This window comes from Rutidosis leptorrhynchoides, chromosome 10, assembly GCF_046630445.1.
Source record: "Rutidosis leptorrhynchoides isolate AG116_Rl617_1_P2 chromosome 10, CSIRO_AGI_Rlap_v1, whole genome shotgun sequence".
NCBI classification, from domain to species: Eukaryota; Viridiplantae; Streptophyta; class Magnoliopsida; order Asterales; family Asteraceae; genus Rutidosis; species Rutidosis leptorrhynchoides.
Window position 1 is genome coordinate 71,449,178 of NC_092342.1, and position 20,107 is coordinate 71,469,284.

The 20,107-nt window shown below is 34.0% G+C and overlaps 1 protein-coding gene across 1 annotated transcript in view; it reads right to left on the reverse strand.

The window, feature by feature from the left end:
• Positions 1 to 13,571: 13,571 nt before the first annotated feature.
• The window catches only part of LOC139870366 (uncharacterized), a 31,636-nt gene continuing 25,100 nt past the window's right edge, over positions 13,572 to 20,107 (reverse strand). Inside the window, exon 2 of the mRNA XM_071858176.1 lies at positions 13,572 to 14,514. Coding sequence (XP_071714277.1) covers positions 13,572 to 14,514 — 943 coding nt within the window. The remainder of the gene's footprint in view (positions 14,515 to 20,107) is intronic.

Here is a 20,107-nt window from a genome sequence, read left to right on the forward strand (position 1 = left end):
TGCGATGTTGATTAAATGTTAAGTATGGTTACCAAGTGCTCAACCACTTAGAATGCTTTACATACACTTGCGAGTGTATTATGTTTATGATTATGAAATCTTGTGGTCTATTAACATATTGAAATGATTGTTATGATAAACCTATTAACTCACCAACCTTTTGGTTGACACTTTAAAGCATGTTTATTCTCAGATACGAATTAAGTCTTCCGCTGTTCATTTGCTCAATATAAGGACATTACTTGGAGCCGATCATCGCAATGGGACCAAATGTTGATGACTTCGTCCAGGTGGATTAGGACGGGTCCTTTCAACCCTTGTACATTGATGGTTCGTAGTATCCCGGTCATATCGCTATTTTCCCAAGCAAATACATCCACATTGGCTTGAAGTAACTTTCGGAGCTTTTGCTTGGTGGATGCTGGCAAGTTTTTTCCTATGCTGATCTGCTAATCCTGAAACATCGAGTTTATTGATATCTTTTCTACTTGTGGATCCTCCTTCGAAGCTCCTAGGACACACTCGGTTGGCTCTTTCATTGTTTCTTTTATGGCGAAGATTACCTTATTCCTGTCATACGTTGATGCGAGGGTGCCGATCCCCTCGTGGGTGTGGAATTTGACCATTTGATGCACCATGGATACGATTATACCCATATTTTTCATAGCTACCCTCCCGAGCAGGATGTTATGTGGGGAGTTTTCTCGGACTACCACGATATCAATGGTTTCTGTTCTTGCTAATGGTGGTTCCCCTTTTGTGAAGTCGAGATCAATTTCTCCAATGGGCCAACACCTTTCTCCGAAGAATCCAAATAAGGGTACTCTTGGGGCACCTAACCGTGCTCTGATGGTGGGACTTAGTCGTTCAAAGCAATGTTCATACATCACATCACAAGCACTTCCATTGTCGAGGTATATCCTTCGTACCTCTCTGTTGAAAATCTTTCCATTTATGGTGACCGGTAGGTCCGAAGGACATATGGTATCAAGGGCCGGGAACGGCACTTCACTCCATTCTCTGATGACGCGACATCTTTCTCTTTTCTTATAAGGCTAGTGTGAATCTATTGCCAGGATTGCATTTTCTGCTTCTTGCCTCGTATCCTCCATTTTCTTTTCCTGTACCCTCTCTTTCTTTGGTTCCCGAATTCCCTTTATGAGATGGGACAGTTTTCCCGACTTAACAGCCTCCTCAATCGCTGTTTTGAGGTTGAAACATTCATCCGTATCGTGCCCAAAATCGTTGTGAAAGTCACAAAACTTGGTCATATCCCTATTTCTTCCTCTGTTGGACATCTTTCCCTGGGTTTTGAACTTGTTGGCGGCTTTCTCAGTTGCTAGGATATCCTTGGGAGTTTTTATTAATGCCCCCAAGATCCCAGCTCCGATTTCCCTTCGGTAAGGGTGGAACCTCCCCCATCCTCTTTTCTACCATGTTTATCGTCCCTTCTTTCTGACTTCTCTTTTCGCCTATTTATGGGGGTGTCATCTAGGACGAAGTTACCGGCTGTTTCCTTAGCATCTAACCATATATATGCCTTTTCTAACAAAGCTTCGTAAGTGCTTGGTAGGTCTCAGCTAAGATGTTCAATGAGAGGCATGACCCTAGATCCGTAGATTAACCCAGATATTCTTTGGGATTCTGGTAGGTTGGGAATTTGCTGTGTTTTGTTGGTATACCTAGCGAGAAAGGCTCTAGAACCTTCACTATCCTTTTGCTTTATCACATGAGCGACCACATGATTCTTCTTGTGTCGCTTTTGCTAACTAAACTTAGACCTAAATTGCCGTTTTAGGTCGTCGAAGCTAGCTACGGAGTCTCTTGGTAGGGAATCAAACCAAACCCTAGCATCTCCTTTTAACATGTAAGAGAATGCATGACATGCTACGGGTATGTCCCATTTGGCCATTCGTGCTCTCCCCCGAATATACTAAGGAAATCATCCGGGTCGTCTTTTCCCTCGTAGTAAATTAGGTGCGAGGGTATTTTCATTCCATCGGGGAATGCACAGTTTTGGATGTAGGGCATGAATGGGGTTTTTTGGTTTATCCAGAAGTTGATGTTGGCTACGTTATGGGGTAGTATTTGGTGACCTTGGGTGTAGCACATCCCCCCTGGGTTAGGAGGATATATCCTGGTGGTGGTCATTTGTTGTGGTGGGTGGTTCCAATTTTGGAAATAGGCGTGGTTGGTCACTGGTGGTACTGAAGCATTTGGTTGGTTTCCTACAGGGGTTATCTCCATATAGGATATGTTGGGGGTGACATGGGGGTTTCCTTGGCCCCATATATATTGGTTGGGTTACCCGAAGCTACCCCAGCTCGGTTGAGGAGGTGGTACATGTATATTTGGTGCTTGGGATGTTAGGGACAAAGTTGGAGCTGTCGTGTTACAAGTGTAGAGGGGTACACTAGGTATAGTTAGGGTTACCTGAGAGGTATTGGAAGTTTCCCCATCACGAGTCACAGTTTCTGCCGACGAGTTTGCTGGCGGGATTCTAGGTTGCGAATTTTGATTCGGAGGTTCCATTTCTATCTCCTCGTCGTACTCCTCGCTTTCGTACGTTAGCATCCTTCTACTCTGCAAGACCCCTATGTCCTTTAAGTTCTTTATCACTGATCTGATATGATCATAATTATTCAAGACAAAGTTTTTATCTATCAACGGTGGTGGTTCTGCGAAATGAGGCCCATAGGGGTTCGTCGAGACGAGTATAGCCGGAGTGGTGGATGACCTGGTTAAGGTTCCCACAGTTGAGAACCTTAGTTGTGTTGAATCTGAGGCTTGTGTGATTCTGGGTGGCGTGAAGCCTGGAGGTATGTGACTGGAGTCCGCCATTGTGTCGGTTCTTGCTCAACAAGATGAATAAGATGTGAGTCCCACGGATGGCGCCAATTTTTTGTACAATAACCGGCGATTAGTATTGATATGGGGATATACAAGTCACAGAGATTGAGATTGAGTGATTGTGGTTTTGGATATATTCGCTGGCGATTCCCCGAAGGTAACAGTCAGGAGACTATTTTGCGCCACCGAAGCAAATGGTATAACATAATTGTGTTATTATGTGTGTATGGATTGAATATGGAATGTTTCCTGCATTCTATACCATTTATAAGTGGGATGGAACGGCTTTCCATACCAGTTCGCTAGTTCCCAATGATTTTGGATCACTAGTTGACTTTCCCTTTTGGTAAACCTGCAGAGGAAAGTAAGTTTGTCCCCTTTCCTTTGTGGTACAGGCGTGCACCGAGCTAGGAATAGTTTCGCTAGTCTTGGCTTTGTAATTGACCGAGGTTTTATGGGCTCTAAGCTCACTGTTGTTTCTCTGATTCCATGACCTCGTTCACCGTAGCTGAAGTTTCCTTCGTTCCATATATTGTAGTCGTATCCTCCGAAGCAAACTTTGAAGCTGATAAATGGGCCGGAGGTAGGGTACACTATCAGGTGTGATGCTAAAATGATTACTAGTTACTTTTGGCTTAACCAAATACTAACGAGGAAATTTTATTAACCATCAAAGGGATGGGATCCTCGTAACTTTCCCTGATGACATTTGCCCAGCCTTTTTTCGATTCCTTTGATGAAATCTTTGTTGGTAACTTCCACCTGTCCATTCCCTTGGGGGTGGTATACAGAGGTGAAGGTTTGCTTGATCTGCAGCCTTTCGCAAAATTTGGGGAATATCCCTTCAGCAAATTGCTTACCGTTGTCTGAAACGATTTCTTGAGGAATGCCGAATCTGCACACAATGTGTTCCCATACAAACTTTTCAATGTGCTTTACTATTGTTTTCTTTAGTAGCTTGGCTTCGGCCCATTTGGTGAAATAGTCAACTGCTGTGACGACTCGGAAATTTCCAACTAAATTTAAACTTTATCTTTATATTATTCTGACACGATAAGCAATGTTTGTTAAGTTAAACCTCAAGGATTTTAAACTATGTTTATACATTCATTTAAACCTCGACCAAATTCCAATGATTCACGAACCATTAAATGAACATATATGAATATGTATGTATATGTGTATATGTTATAAATTGAAAATGTCAACAAAGTATTTAAACGTATAATGCTTTATATGAACGTATTTGTTTCAATATGATTATCGAAGAAATAAAAAAAAAATATTAAATGATTGAATTATCAGAAACATTGAATTATGATTACAAGTCTCTGTTGAGAGGTCCACTATGATTTGAGAAAATCTATTCCTCTTAACGATATTCGGAATAATTTGTAAAGCTATTTATAAATAAAAATAAAAAGTGTCATTTACGAAAGTTAGACAAAAGCTAGTGGAAAATTGGTTTCTATAATATTCTATTAATCTATTTTCAAACGTACAAAAACATTTTGTTTAAAAAGAACTTTATTATTAAAACGTATATAACTTTTATAAATATCTAGAATCACTTTTGACAACTCATTACTTAACCAGTATAATAAATATAACGATATTTATATTTTATTTCATTAAATATATATAATGATTTAAATTAATATTATATATATTTATACGCGTATTATACATACATAGTTTTTATACTTTTACTATACTTTAACTTTACCTTTACTTTACTTTTACTTTTACTTTAACTTTAATAATTCACTTTAATAATTTATACTTTAATAATTCACTTTAATAATTCACTTTAATAATTCATACTTTAATAATTCACTTTAATAATTCATACTTTAATAATTCACTTTAATAATTCATACTTTAATAATTCACTTTAATAATTCAAAAATCTATTATAAATAGAATTCAATAGGTTTCATTATTTCATAGAAACTTGAAAATATATTTCTCTAAACTCTCTCAATCGATTATATATATATATATATATATATATATATATATATATATATATATATATATATATATATATATATATATATATATATATATATATTTGCTCTGTATTATTTCAAGATATTATTAGTATACATAAAATATTACGACGGAGTGATGTCCGAGTGATTTCAAAATAGTTTTTTGAATGAGTCGAAGCTAAGGAAATTATGGGTTATAGCTATGGAGGTGATGGGTATGGTTCATGGGTATGCTCGTGAGGTCAATCTAGTATTTATCATCTCCGTTGCGTCTACGTACTTTCCTGCAATATTGAATCTCAATATTGATACGTGAGCACTCATAACTTAACTTTTATATATCAATAGTGTATCCCTGACTAGTGCTCGAGTATATAGGATTATGCATGCTTGTACATTTGATATTGTCCTTAGATAGGTTTGTTGAATCCTGAATTAGATACATATGCTACTGAGATAGGGTATATGATATGCATGTCATTGGAAAGCTAGCGAAAAATTAAGAACTTTTCATTTAAATATCGAATGGTTTCGATGAACGGATTAGAAGTTATAGTCAACTGAATTTTAGTAATATTGTTAAAATGATTATTATTACTATCGTCGTTATTATTTTAATAGAAATATCATTGTTATTATAAAATATCATTATTACTATTATGTTAGTATTATCATTTTATCATAATACCATTTTTAGTAAATATAAATATTGTTATAGAATAATAATAATTATTATTACAAAATAATACAACTTTTACTTATTATTATTATGATCAATATTATTTTATCAAATAAATAGGGGATACAAAGATATTTTTCACCACGCGTAATATAATTACATTAATAATACTTACCACTATAGTTTTACGATATTAAGTGAACTTTATAAATTTTACTACTTAAGATATATAAAAGTATATTTTATTATATATAAACGTTAATATAAATTTTTATTAATAAATGACTTTTATTATTATAAAATCTAATAAATATATTTAAATATATAAAACGACTATAGTTAAGTTATATAATAAACATGTATAAATTTTAGAAGTCATTTTGGGTCAAGTTGACTTTTGTTGACTTTTGCATATTAGTCTCGAGCATTAGGATTGTGGTACACTATGACTTGACCAAAAATTGTTAGACAAATATTGACCAACATATAAATATATATAATTAATATAGGTTCGTGAATCCGAGGCCAACCTTTCACTTGTTAAATGACGTTATATGTATTTTTACTACGAAATACAGTATGGTGAGTTTTCATAGCTCCCTTTTTATTTGCTTTTGCAATATATTTTTGGGCTGAGAATACATGCGCTGTTTTATAAATGTTTTACGAAATAGGCACAAGTACTAAAACTAATTCTACGTGGGTTTAAACCAGAAATATACCCTTAGCTTGGTAACATTAAACTACTTGTCTATGTACGGTAGGCGCGAATCCTAAAGATAGATCTATTGGGCCTGACAAACCCCATCCTGACTATGGGATGCTTTAGTACTTCGAGGTTATTTTAAACACACCTGATCTGGTGTACTTTAGAGGGTAAAACATGAACGTTAAGGCTTGTTACCGGGTGCCTACAACTTATAGAATACTTTTATACACTTGCGAGTGTACATATATTCATAAACGAAAATCTTGTGGTATATTAATATATTGAAATGATTGTTATGATAAACCTATGAACTCACCAACCTTTTGGTTGACACTTTAAAGCATGTTTATTCTCAGGTATTAAAGAAATCTTCCGCTGTGCATTAGCTCATTTTAAGGATATTACTTGGAGTCATTGATGGCATATTTTGAAAGACGTTGCATTCGAGTCATTGAGTTCATCAAGATTATTATTATGTCAATTATAGTTGGATGTATTATCAAATGGTGTGCATGCCGTCAACTTTCGTTGTAAAGAAAGTTTGTCTTTTAAAAACGAATGCAATGTTTGTAAAATGTATCATATAGAGGTCAAATACCTCGCGATGTAATCAACTATTGTGAATCGTTTATAATATATATGAATGGGTCCTTTCAGTTGGTATCAGAGCGGTGGTCTTAGCGAACCAGGTCTGCATTAGTGTGTCTAACTGATAGTCGTTAGGATGCATTAGTGAGCCTGGACTTCGACCGTGTCTGCATGTCAAAAGTTTTGCTTATCATTTTTGTCAAAATTGCCTGCTTATCATTCTTAAGTCTAGACACGTCTTACTGCATTGATTGCATAAATAGTGTATAGACAAAATTCATATCTTAGCGTATCTGCTAATCCATATCTTAGCGTATCTGTTACTGCAAACTTTGCCTGACATATCACGTAAATTCCTCCGTAATCTACGAAATCTTTTGCGCTATATATATAGATATTCTATGTAATTAGAATACCACCCGATAGCCGAAAAATCATTTCATATCGAAAAATCCTTTATTCAATCGAACGAAATAGAATTCGTCATTAGTTCAAGTCCCTCGAATTCCGATATGGAATCCCACTCAAGCTCCGAAAGCAGTGTGACCGGAATGGATCAACCAATTAGCCATCATCTATTCTAGATGAATTGGGGATAGGTTCGTAGCCTCCTCAATAATTGGAGACAAGAAGAAGGTGATCCCTTCCATCCACCACATTGCCCTCTTGGCGATGAACCTGAAGCACTTACCGGCGAACCGGTCCGAAACACCATTTTCTCTCTCATTTCCAGAGTATCTCGTCACGATTATATACTACATTAAATTCTAGATTTTATTTATCCGCTCGTCCGAACCGACAATCACCCCGGTGTAATAGAAGAAGTCAACGAGCTTCGCGCTCGAGTAGTGGCTTTAGAGAATATGGTGCAAGGGTTACAAACACCAACAAATAACGAAGTATTAATTCATAATTTCAATTTTATTGAATAAATACTCCGTAAAAGTTATGTAATTTCTAAAGTCTTTAGGGATTATTCAGTTCTAATTTCAACCGTAAATCAAATGAGTTTAATTTAATATTAACTCATTAAATCTATGTTACATCTGAAGAAAATATGCACATATATATTTTCATAAAGACTGTAATAATATTCTGTTGTACAAAATATTAATTGTGAAATTTTTTTTTACGGGTAGGTAATACCCGAGAGATATATAAATTCAAAATTAATATGTTACATTTTTCGAATCTGATTAAGCAAATCATCAACTATACTCCCAAAATCTCACAACAATATACATTCTTGTAGAGTAATCAAAACAACCATTCTCACCCAAATTTGATTACGCATTCTGATTTTGACAAATCAAAATCCAAGTCATGATTTAACAGAAGACATCACTCTTAGATTCCTACATCTTTCAAAGCTATACTTTGGCTTCAAAGCTGTGTTAGAACATCATATGTATATTAACGATTACAAACTGTGTTCAAACTCTCCGAAGTTTTCGAAGACACTTCAAACAATGAACAATCGAGATGATGATCCAACCACATATTACCCACATTTATGTACCTAAAAAGCTCTCGAAGCCAAATTCATAGTTCGACGCGTATCCGTGTCAGACCCTTTGGCATTTATTAGCTAAAATGACTTTTCAATTCCTTTTCAAAGTAGACAGTTTTGTCACAGCTCCAGCAAGTCAACTGCGACTTTTCAGTCGGACTATTCTTATTATAACCTCGATAGATACGTTGCCCTTTCGTCATCGTTACTGGGGACCTTTCATATCTCGCCACCTTAGCAATAAACTTACCAACAACTTCAATTATCTTTGACTTTTCGAAAAATCATTATATTTATTGAAATCACATCATTTACTCATTCGCATCTTGTAACGAGAATTGTCATACGAATCATCGGAAAACAGTAACCAGTATTTTGAAATCTCGCAGCATGTCTACGCTAACAGTTATATGTGTACGTAAAACGTCTATCTCCTGGACTTACATACTTTGAATGTGAAGTTCTGAAAAATATTTTGAACTGCAAACTAGTTCTTGAAATGCTGACGAAGCATCAAAGACTGTAAACGATCTTAACAGTAAAAAAGTTTGATGACAAAGAATAGTAAGGTGGTAAAGCTGAGAGAAAGAGAAGGTTTGGAACTGGAAAACGGATTAAACAGACTATGAAGGAGGCTGTGGACAAATCACAAAGACTAAATATGCCTTCAAAGAATCCAAATGATTCGGTGCCTGCTAAAGTCATTAACGAATACCTTACTCTTTATTCTAAACCTTTACAGAAAAATCTTCATCATCATCCATCAATATTAAAAATTCTAAGATATTATCATATCTTTCATTATAAATATCCACGATATTTCTGAAGATATTTTCACAACTAATCTTATCTGAAGTCATTTATCTCTTTGCACTATCAGTGTTACATCATATAAGAAACTATTAGTTTCTATATTTTATAAACTTTTGAGTTTAAATTATGAATGTTTTGAAGTAGTGTTGGGAACTGAAGCATGAGTTAGTATAATATAATGACACTTGATCAACGTGATTATATTACAGTAAGTCATGCTGAGTTTCTAATGGGACATGACGATTCACTGACCATGCCGTCATCATGTTCCATGTTACACGACTCTTGTATTCTATTTAATCTCTAAAAATATCAAGAATATATTTTCTTGATGATTCGGTCTTTTCAGGGTATTCTGGTAAATTTATAATCAAGATCGTGCCATTACCATTTCCTTCTTAGAACATTAACTATGTTCATTCTGAAATTCATATCTGCGAATACTGGACCATTAAAAACGTTGCTTAATCGCAAGAAGAAGAAATGAAAGGACAAAACTCCAAAATAGAAATTGGAGTATAAATCGTAGCAAATAGAAGGGAGCATTAACTGTGAATGTCAATGATTATAGAAGACAAAAGCAGGGGCTTTGAAATATAAGGGAAGATATAAAACTCAACAACCACCCAAAAATTATAAACCGTATATATCGATGCATATAACAATATAAAGACACGGAAGAACTAAAAACATTATAAAACCGAGAGTATAGTAGAAGTAAATAGATTCTTCCGGAGGCAGATGAAAAATAAGAACGACAGATATGAAAGTGAGGAGTATATCGAGAATCAGTACTGGATGAAGCATATTGGTAAATACTTTAAAATATGAGTTGAGGGAGAGAGAATAGAAGGTGTGAGTTGTAAGAAAACGAAGGAGGTGGATTTATAATGAAATACTCTACAGAGAAATCAAGATGGATTATCGTATTAATTCGAAGAGAATCATAATCTCCTTAATCACCGAAGCATCAAATCCAACATAGATTACAAAGATTTTCTTTAAATTCGGAGATCAATTGTGATGATGTCAAAAGATATGACGAATCACTATAATCTTATTTCCTTCATTTACGATAACTTCCCTCATACGCTTCGAGTAATCGAATTATTTTATCCATACTTCTTAGACATGATAAAACTTCATAATCGTTACGTCATAATAACAATCTCATTGTTAGCCATAACGACCTCTATCAAATTTCGGGGACGAAATTTCTTTAACGGGTAGGTACTGTGACGACCCGGAAATTTCCAACTAAATTTAAACTTTATCTTTATATTATTCTGACACGATAAGCAATGTTTGTTAAGTTAAACCTCAAGGATTTTAAACTATGTTTATACATTCATTTAAACCTCAACCAAATTCCAATGATTCACGAACCATTAAATGAACATATATGAATATGTATGTATATGTGTATATGTTATAAATTGAAAATGTCAACAAAGTATTTAAACGTATAATGCTTTATATGAACGCATTTGTTTCAATATGATTATCGAAGAAATAAAAAAAAAAATATTAAATGATTGAATTATCAGAAACATTGAATTATGATTACAAGTCTCTGTTGAGAGGTCCACTATGATTTGAGAAAATCTATTCCTCTTAACGATATTCGGAATAATTTGTAAAGCTATTTATAAATAAAAATAAAAAGTGTCATTTACGAAAGTTAGACAAAAGCTAGTGGAAAATTGGTTTCCATAATATTCTATTAATCTATTTTCAAACGTACAAAAACATTTTCAGTTTAAAAAGAACTTTATTATTAAAACGTATATAACTTTTATAAATATCTAGAATCACTTTTGACAACTCATTACTTAACCAGTATAATAAATATAACGATATTTATATTTTATTTCATTAAATATATATAATGATTTAAATTAATATTATATATATTTATACGCGTATTATACATACATAGTTTTTATACTTTTACTATACTTTAACTTTACCTTTACTTTTACTTTTACTTTAACTTTAATAATTCACTTTAATAATTTATACTTTAATAATTCACTTTAATAATTCATACTTTAATAATTCACTTTAATAATTCATACTTTAATAATTCACTTTAATAATTCATACTTTAATAATTCACTTTAATAATTCATACTTTAATAATTCACTTTAATAATTCATACTTTAATAATTTACTTTAATAATTCAAAAATCTATTATAAATAGAATTCAATAGGTTTCATTATTTCATAGAAACTTGAAAATATATTTCTCTAAACTCTCTTAATCGATTTATATATATATATATATATATATATATATATATATATATATATATATATATATATATATATATATATATATATATATATATATATATATATATATATATATATATATGTATATATATATATATATATTTGCTCTGTATTATTTCAAGATATTATTAGTATACATAAAATATTACGACGGAGTGATGTCCGCGTGATTTCAAAATAGTTTTTTGAATGAGTCGAAGCTAAGGAAATTATGGGTTATAGCTATGGAGGTGATGGGTATGGTTCATGGGTATGCTCGTGAGGTCAATCTAGTGTTTATCATCTCCGTTGCGTCTACGTACTTTCCTGCAATATTGAATCTCAATATTGATACGTGAGCACTCATAACTTAACTTTTATATATCAATAGTGTATCCCTGACTAGTGCTCGAGTATATAGGATTATGCATGCTTGTACATTTGATATTGTCCTTAGATAGGTTTGTTGAATCCTGAATTAGATACATATGCTACTGAGATAGGGTATATGATATGCATGTCATTGGAAAGCTAGCGAAAAATTAAGAACTTTTCATTTAGATATCGAATGGTTTCGATGAACGGATTAGAAGTTATAGTCAACTGAATTTTAGTAATATTGTTAAAATGATTATTATTACTATCGTCGTTATTATTTTAATAGAAATATCATTGTTATTATAAAATATCATTATTACTATTATGTTAGTATTATCATTTTATCATAATACCATTTTTAGTAAATATAAATATTGTTATAGAATAATAATAATTATTATTACAAAATAATACAACTTTTACTTATTATTATTATGATCAATATTATTTTATCAAATAAATAGGGGATACAAAGATATTTTTCACCACGCGTAATATAATTACATTAATAATACTTACCACTATAGTTTTACGATATTAAGTGAACTTTATAAATTTTACTACTTAAGATATATAAAAGTATATTTTATTATATATAAACGTTAATATAAATTTTTATTAATAAATGACTTTTATTATTATAAAATCTAATAAATATATTTAAATATATAAAACGACTATAGTTAAGTTATATAATAAACATGTATAAATTTTAGAAGTCATTTTGGGTCAAGTTGACTTTTGTTGAGTTTTGCATATTAGTCTCGAGCATTAGGATTGTGGTACACTATGACTTGACCAAAAATTGTTAGACAAATATTGACCAACATATAAATATATATAATTAATATAGGTTCGTGAATCCGAGGCCAACCTTTCACTTGTTAAATGACGTTATATGTATTTTTACTACGAAATACAGTATGGTGAGTTTTCATAGCTCCCTTTTTATTTGCTTTTGCAATATATTTTTGGGCTGAGAATACATGCGCTGTTTTATAAATGTTTTACGAAATAGGCACAAGTACTAAAACTAATTCTACGTGGGTTTAAACCAGAAATATACCCTTAGCTTGGTAACATTAAACTACTTGTCTATGTACGGTAGGCGCGAATCCTAAAGATAGATCTATTGGGCCTGACAAACCCCATCCTGACTATGGGATGCTTTAGTACTTCGAGGTTATTTTAAACACACCTGATCTGGTGTACTTTAGAGGGTAAAACATGAACGTTAAGGCTTGTTACCGGGTGCCTACAACTTATAGAATACTTTTATACACTTGCGAGTGTACATATATTCATAAACGAAAATCTTGTGGTATATTAATATATTGAAATGATTGTTATGATAAACCTATGAACTCACCAACCTTTTGGTTGACACTTTAAAGCATGTTTATTCTCAGGTATTAAAGAAATCTTCCGCTGTGCATTAGCTCATTTTAAGGATATTACTTGGAGTCATTCATGGCATATTTTGAAAGACGTTGCATTCGAGTCATTGAGTTCATCAAGATTATTATTATGTCAATTATAGTTGGATGTATTATCAAATGGTGTGCATGCCGTCAACTTTCGTTGTAAAGAAAGTTTGTCTTTTAAAAACGAATGCAATGTTTGTAAAATGTATCATATAGAGGTCAAATACCTCGCGATGTAATCAACTATTGTGAATCGTTTATAATATATATGAACGGGTCCTTTCAACTGCCACTACTAAGAACAATATTTCTCCTGGAGCTTCCATTAATGGTCCCACTATATCAATCCCTCATTTGGCGAATGGCCATGCTGAGAGTACAAATATAAGTTCTTGCTTTGGCTGCTTTTGAACTTTTGCATGGATCTGACATGATTCGCAGGTTTGTAATGTGGTGACCGTATCTTGGTGCATGGTTAGCCAGTAATATCCGAGCCTCATAATTTTAGCCACAATGGACCTTGGTCCTGCATGAAAACCACATACTCCTTCGTGCATTTCTTGGATGATGATGGTCGCCTGTGAGGGTCCCACACATCTTAGCCATGGGGTAAGAAAAGACTTTCGGTACAATTTGCCATCTTGAAGCTTATACGAAGGTGCCTTGATTCTGATCTTTCTTGCATCTCCTTTGTCTTCCGGCAGTAGTTCGTATGCCAGATAGTCTTTAATTGGTTTCATCCACGTGTCTTCTTCATCCGGATAGAGGTCACAGATCTCCTCGGCTTCTATAGATCCGTGTTCTAGGGTTTCAACCAAGACTTCTTTCGCTAAGTGGGTAAAGGTGATGGAGGCAAGTTTGCTCAAGGCATCGGCTTTCTTGTTTTGGCTTCTTTTCACGTGTTCTATCTCGAAGCCTTTAAACTGCACTTTGAGTTCCTTCAATTTTGTCAAGTATTGCTGGATGGTGGGGCTTCTTGCTTCGAAGGTCCCTGCTACTTGGTTCGCAACAAGTTGAGAATCAACGAATACCTTGAGATATTGTATGTTAAGATCCATTGCCAGCCTTAGTTCAGCAAGTAAGGCTTCGTATTCTGCCTCGTTATTCGTCGTGCTGAACTCAAAGCGTAATGCATAAGTGAATTCCTTTCCCTCGGGGCTATCTAGCATGAGCCCTGCTCTGGAGCCATCAAAGCTTGAGGCCCTGTCCGTGAATAACTTCCATTCTCCGTGCTCGATTGGCGGGACGATGATTTGTGTTGAAGGAATCTCTTCTTCTTCGGTTGTTTCAGCTCTAAAGTCAGCCAAGACTTGTCCTTTAATTGAGTTTCTTACCTGGAACTTGATGTTATGCGAGGTGTATACGAAATAGTTATATTTTTATTGCAAAATACTATTAAATATGCTACAATTTTACACAAGTTATTTTTTTATTTATAGAATGGGATATACCTAAACCTTGCTACAACACTTATAGGCAGTGTACCTAATCGTAGAGTAGTGTAGTTTTTAGTAAGTCCGGTTCGTTCTACAGGGATACAACTAAATTTAACGCTATATTTATTTTAAACTATATTTGTATAAATATATATATATATATATATATATATATATATATATATATATATATATATATATATATATATATATATATATATATATATATATATATATATATATATATATATGTAAGTAGTATTATTATTATTATTATTATTATTATTATAAAAGGGGGTTTTTACCGTTTAATTACCGGTTTCTCGATTTTATGTCTTAAGTCACAATTAAAACCTAATGTAAAATATTAAATATAAATACAACTTAATTTAAAGCGTAAATGACGATAAATAAAAGTGTGATAATTAAAAGTACGATAATTAAAAGTGCAATAAATAAAATGACAATAAATAAAAGTGCGATGAGATATAAAATAAAGGAATTATGCTTATTTAAACTTCCGTAATCATGATGTTTGACGTGTTGATTTTAATTTATTACCATGGGTTAATTGTCCTTTGTCCTGGATTATTCGATATGTCCATCTGGTTTTTGTCCATAACAGTCCATCAGTCATAATTATAAAGTGCGAGTGTCCTCGTCAAATTATCCTTATACCCGAAGTCAAATATTCCAACTAATTGGGGACTTAAACTGTAACAAGGTCATAATACTTTGTTTAATAATTACACCAGGATATCAACTGCGTGTAACCCAAGGTTTTAATACTTTGTTAACAATTACGCCAAGTGTCCTTGTACGTAATCCACCCTGTTTTAATGAGTCCATTGACTATTAATCCATTCTCGTGTCCGGTTAAATGAACGATTATTAGTACTTATAAATATCCCGCCCATCGTGTCTGATCGAGTGTATATGGTTATTTATAGATACGTCAAATTGTAAATCTCTATATTAAATTAACGAACTATCATTCAGTTAAACAAATATAAAGCCCATTAATAGCCCATAGTCTAATTTTCACAAGTGTCGGTCTTTTGTCCAAACCCCAATTATGGTACAAAGCCCAATAACCCCGTATTTAATATTTAGCCCAACATCACGATTACTTCGGCTTAAATAAGCATAATAATAATTTAGCTACGAGACATTAATTTAAAAAGGTTGAACATAACTTACAATGAGTATTAATAGCGTAGCGTTACATGGATAGAGTTTCGACTTACAAACTTAAAATATTCGCTAACATAACCTTATTATTATTAATCTTAAATTAAAATTAAAATTATAAATATAAATATATATATATATATATATATATATATATAGATTGATAATTAGAGAAAGGAAAAGAAAAGGTTGTACATAATTCGCTGAAACTCGTCGCTATTTATAGAACCTGGCCACACTATTGGGCTCATGCAATCGCATGAGTTTTACTCATGCAGGCCATGCGATCACATGACCTCCTATTCCTTGTCACATATGAATCCAAAACGTGGGTTGTTCGATATTTAAATATTATATAATATAATATATATAATTTTATATAATTATATATATATTATATTATATTCTTGTGCTTTGTTGACTTGTAATTTTAGCTCCGTTGACTCGCGCGTTGATGCTCGGTTCATGTCCCGGTTCCAGATTTTTGAACGTCCTTTTGTACAATTTAATATCTTGTACTTTGCGTTTCACGGCTTGTATTCTTGTAATTTTTAGACGTTTCTCATCAATAATTTGAACCTCTTGGATTGTACTTTGTACTTTTTAACGTTTTGGTCATTTGCGTCTTCAATTCGTCGAATCTATCTTTTGTCTTCACCTTTTATTATTTAAACGAATATCACTTGTAAATAGAACAATTGCAACTAAAAGCTTGTCTTTCTTGAGAGATAATGCTATGAAATATATGTTCGTTTTTAGCATTATAAAATATTCCCACACTTGAGCGTTGCTTGTCCTCAAGCAATATAAAACTTTGGATAAAAACATACTTGAATCACTTCTTTATTATGTAGCGACCCGACAAAATCGTCATTGACGGCGCCATCTACTTAGGTCCCGTTACGTGGTCATAAGTCTTTAAAACAACGTTTGACCAAAAGATATGTCGCATTCATTTCAAATGTAAAGATTGTTCAAAGTTTACAAGAATAGTTCCACCACAAGTTACGATACAAAGTTTTAAGTACAAATGAAACTTATGCGACACAATTTAAAAGTAGCCAAAAGACGCTCCATGTATGCATATATACTCGACATCCAATGCAAGTATCAAAATAAAGAGCGGAAGCATGTATCATGTATCGTTCAAGGACCTGAGAAAAACATAGAAATCTGTCAACGAAAACGTTGGTGAAATCATAGGTTTGAGTAAGTAAGTACAAGTGAACCACAAGATTTGCAACAATGAGATAATAGTAATACATTCCAAAAGTTTGTTTCACGAGCACCCAATTATCAATGCTTAACATTCCTTCCATAGAACCCCATCACAATAGTGTTAGAACATACACTGTTTCTCGAAAATACATTTCATTCGTAAATGGTAGCGAACCGTTTGAATGAGGGTTTGTCAAACCCATATGGCCATATAACATAAGTTCTCGCTTACACCCGGCAAGTGTAACTAATGATAATCGAATTGAGGATTTTTGTTCAAACTCGTATGTAGAATGTTTGTTTTCCTGTACTTGTGTTCACTTAGTAAAAAGAAACGTTTATGTTTTTCTCATCCCAAATGTAAGTGCAAAAGAGTAAAAGTGGGACTATGATCTCACCTTGAGTGCACGTATGTAAAAGTACTTCAACAAGTAAACGTGTGCAAGAACGAATGCTAGTATTGACCTAAACAAGTAGGTTTATATCAATATTGGTAAACACGCTAGGTTAAAGTGTTTAATTAGTCCTATGGCTCGTTACGACTCGAATATATAGCATGTGAATCACGTTGTCAAGTTTCACGCAAGAATCAAGTATAAAATAAGATTAGAATGATTGCATAAGTGTTTTGTTATGTTTGACTAAAAGTCAAACTTGGTCAAAGTCAACGGGGTCGGGTCGGGTCCCGAACTATTTTCCTGAGCTTAGAAATCATATATGAGCATGCTGGCCAAGTTTCATGTTGATTGGGGGTGCGTAGCATAGCAAACATTATTCAAAAATCGACAAAATTAGACAGACCACTTTGGCGCGCCGCGCGGCTATATGGCGCGCCGTGCCATTACCTGTACAGAGAATTCTGGCAGTTTTTATGTTTTATGCACGAACCTAACTTCAACCAATCACCATTTATGATCCGCAAACAATCAAGACAAGTATCTTATACCGTTGGGAAGGTAATTTGACGAGGAAAACAACTAAACACCTTTCATCAATCAATCTACCTATTACAACAACCAAAACCGCATCTAATGCTTAACATTAACCGCATACAAGTTCATAAATGCAATTCAATGATTCGGGCAACCAATTTACATGAATGATATGCTGTTTCGAAGGTAATCAAGCATACAATCCCACTAAACACTTACCAATAATAATCCATGGCATTCAATGCATCAAAAGTCCATTTCAAGTTCATCAAACCCTAACCCAAATTCACCAAAATCATAAATCAAGTTCATGAACTTTTCTAAAGCAACCTACACATCAAATTGAAGCTAGTGATACTAGGAACACAATTAGAACATGAACTTTTAACATCTAACAACATATGATCATCCAAAACTCAAGAACAACACACCAAAATCATAGTTCATGCTACTCACTTCAAAACAACAAGATCGAGCATACAATTCATATATTCATGTTAGACTTGAGCCATAGACACTAATTAACACTTTTATAAGTTAAAAACATCAAGAACACAAAATCTAGTGATTTTAGAAAGTTACCCAAACTTGATGAAATCGGTATGGAATCGAAGAGGAAGGTGCAAGGATCACGAATTTGTAATTTGTTTTGTTGCTAGCTCCCTAATCCGAATTTAGATGATGAATTCTTGTTGGTGTTCTTGAGAGAAAAAGGGAGTAGAAGAAAGATGGAGATGTTGAAATGAGAGGAGGAGGTTGAAGGTTTGACTAGTTGACCTAGTCAAATCTTTGGCCTCTTGGCAAGTTTAGTCCCTCTAATTTGAATCGGGTGCGTGAATTACCTAAACGAGATAATTTAAAACGCGTATTAACGGGAGATGTTATAAATATATAACGGAGTTTAAATTAGTATAACCAAAAAGTAAATGGAAAAAGGCGGGATGTTACATTACCTACTCCTTAAAAGAAATTTCGTCCCGAAATTTAAGTAGGCGTAGTAGTCGTTGTTTCTTCCTCGAGATTTTGTGTTTCCGAAATCACGAATAGATGAGGATACTTCCTTTGCATTTGATCTTGTCTTTCCCAAGTAAACTCGGGTCCCCTTTTGGCGTTCCAATGGACCTTGACAATTGGAATTCGACTTTGTTTTAACGTTTTGACGGAGGTGTCCACAATTTCAACCGGTTCCTCCACGAAATGAAGTTTGTCATCAATGGTAAGCTCCTCGAGAGGAATGACGATATCGGGTTCGGCAAGACACTTTTTCAAGTTGGATACATGGAAAGTAGGATGAACGGAGTTCAATTGAGGCGGAAGATCTAAACGATAAGCAACGGTTCCAATACGCTCCAAGATTTCGAAAGGACCAATATACCGTGGATTTAGCTTCCCGCATTTCCTAAAACGGATTACACCTTTCCAAGGTGCGACTTTTAACATTACGCGATCACTGACTTGAAATTCAAGGTCGTTGCGTCGTTTGTCTGTATAGCTCTTTTGACGACTTCGGGCCGTCCTAAGTCTATCTCGAATTTGAACGATCTTCTCGGTTGTTTCATGAATGAGTTCAGGTCCGGTAATTTATGTGTCGCCTACTTCGGCCCAACAAAGAGGTGAACGACATTTTCGGCCATATAAAGCTTCGAACGGTGCGGCGTTAATACTTGCGTGATAGCTATTGTTGTAGGAGAATTCAGCGAGAGGCAAGTGCTTATCCCAAGCTTTTCCAAAGTCTACAACACAAGCTCGTAGCATGTCTTCCAAAGTTTGAATTGTGCGTTCGCATTGTCCGTCGGTTTGTGGATGATATGCGGTGCTCATGTCTAAACGCATTCCCAACGCTTCTTGCAATGTACGCCAAAATCTAGAAAAGAAACGGCCATCTCGGTCGGAGATAATCGATAAAGGTACACCGTGTCGGGCTACGATCTCCTTAAACTAAAGTTGTGCAAGTTTCTCCATTTTGTCCGTTTCTTTCATGGCAAGGAAGTGTGCGGATTTGGTGAGACGGTCAACAATAACCCAAATGGTATCATAACCGCCCGTCGTTTTTGGTAGCTTGGTGATAAAATCCATCGTTATCCTTTCCCACTTCCATTGCGGGATCTC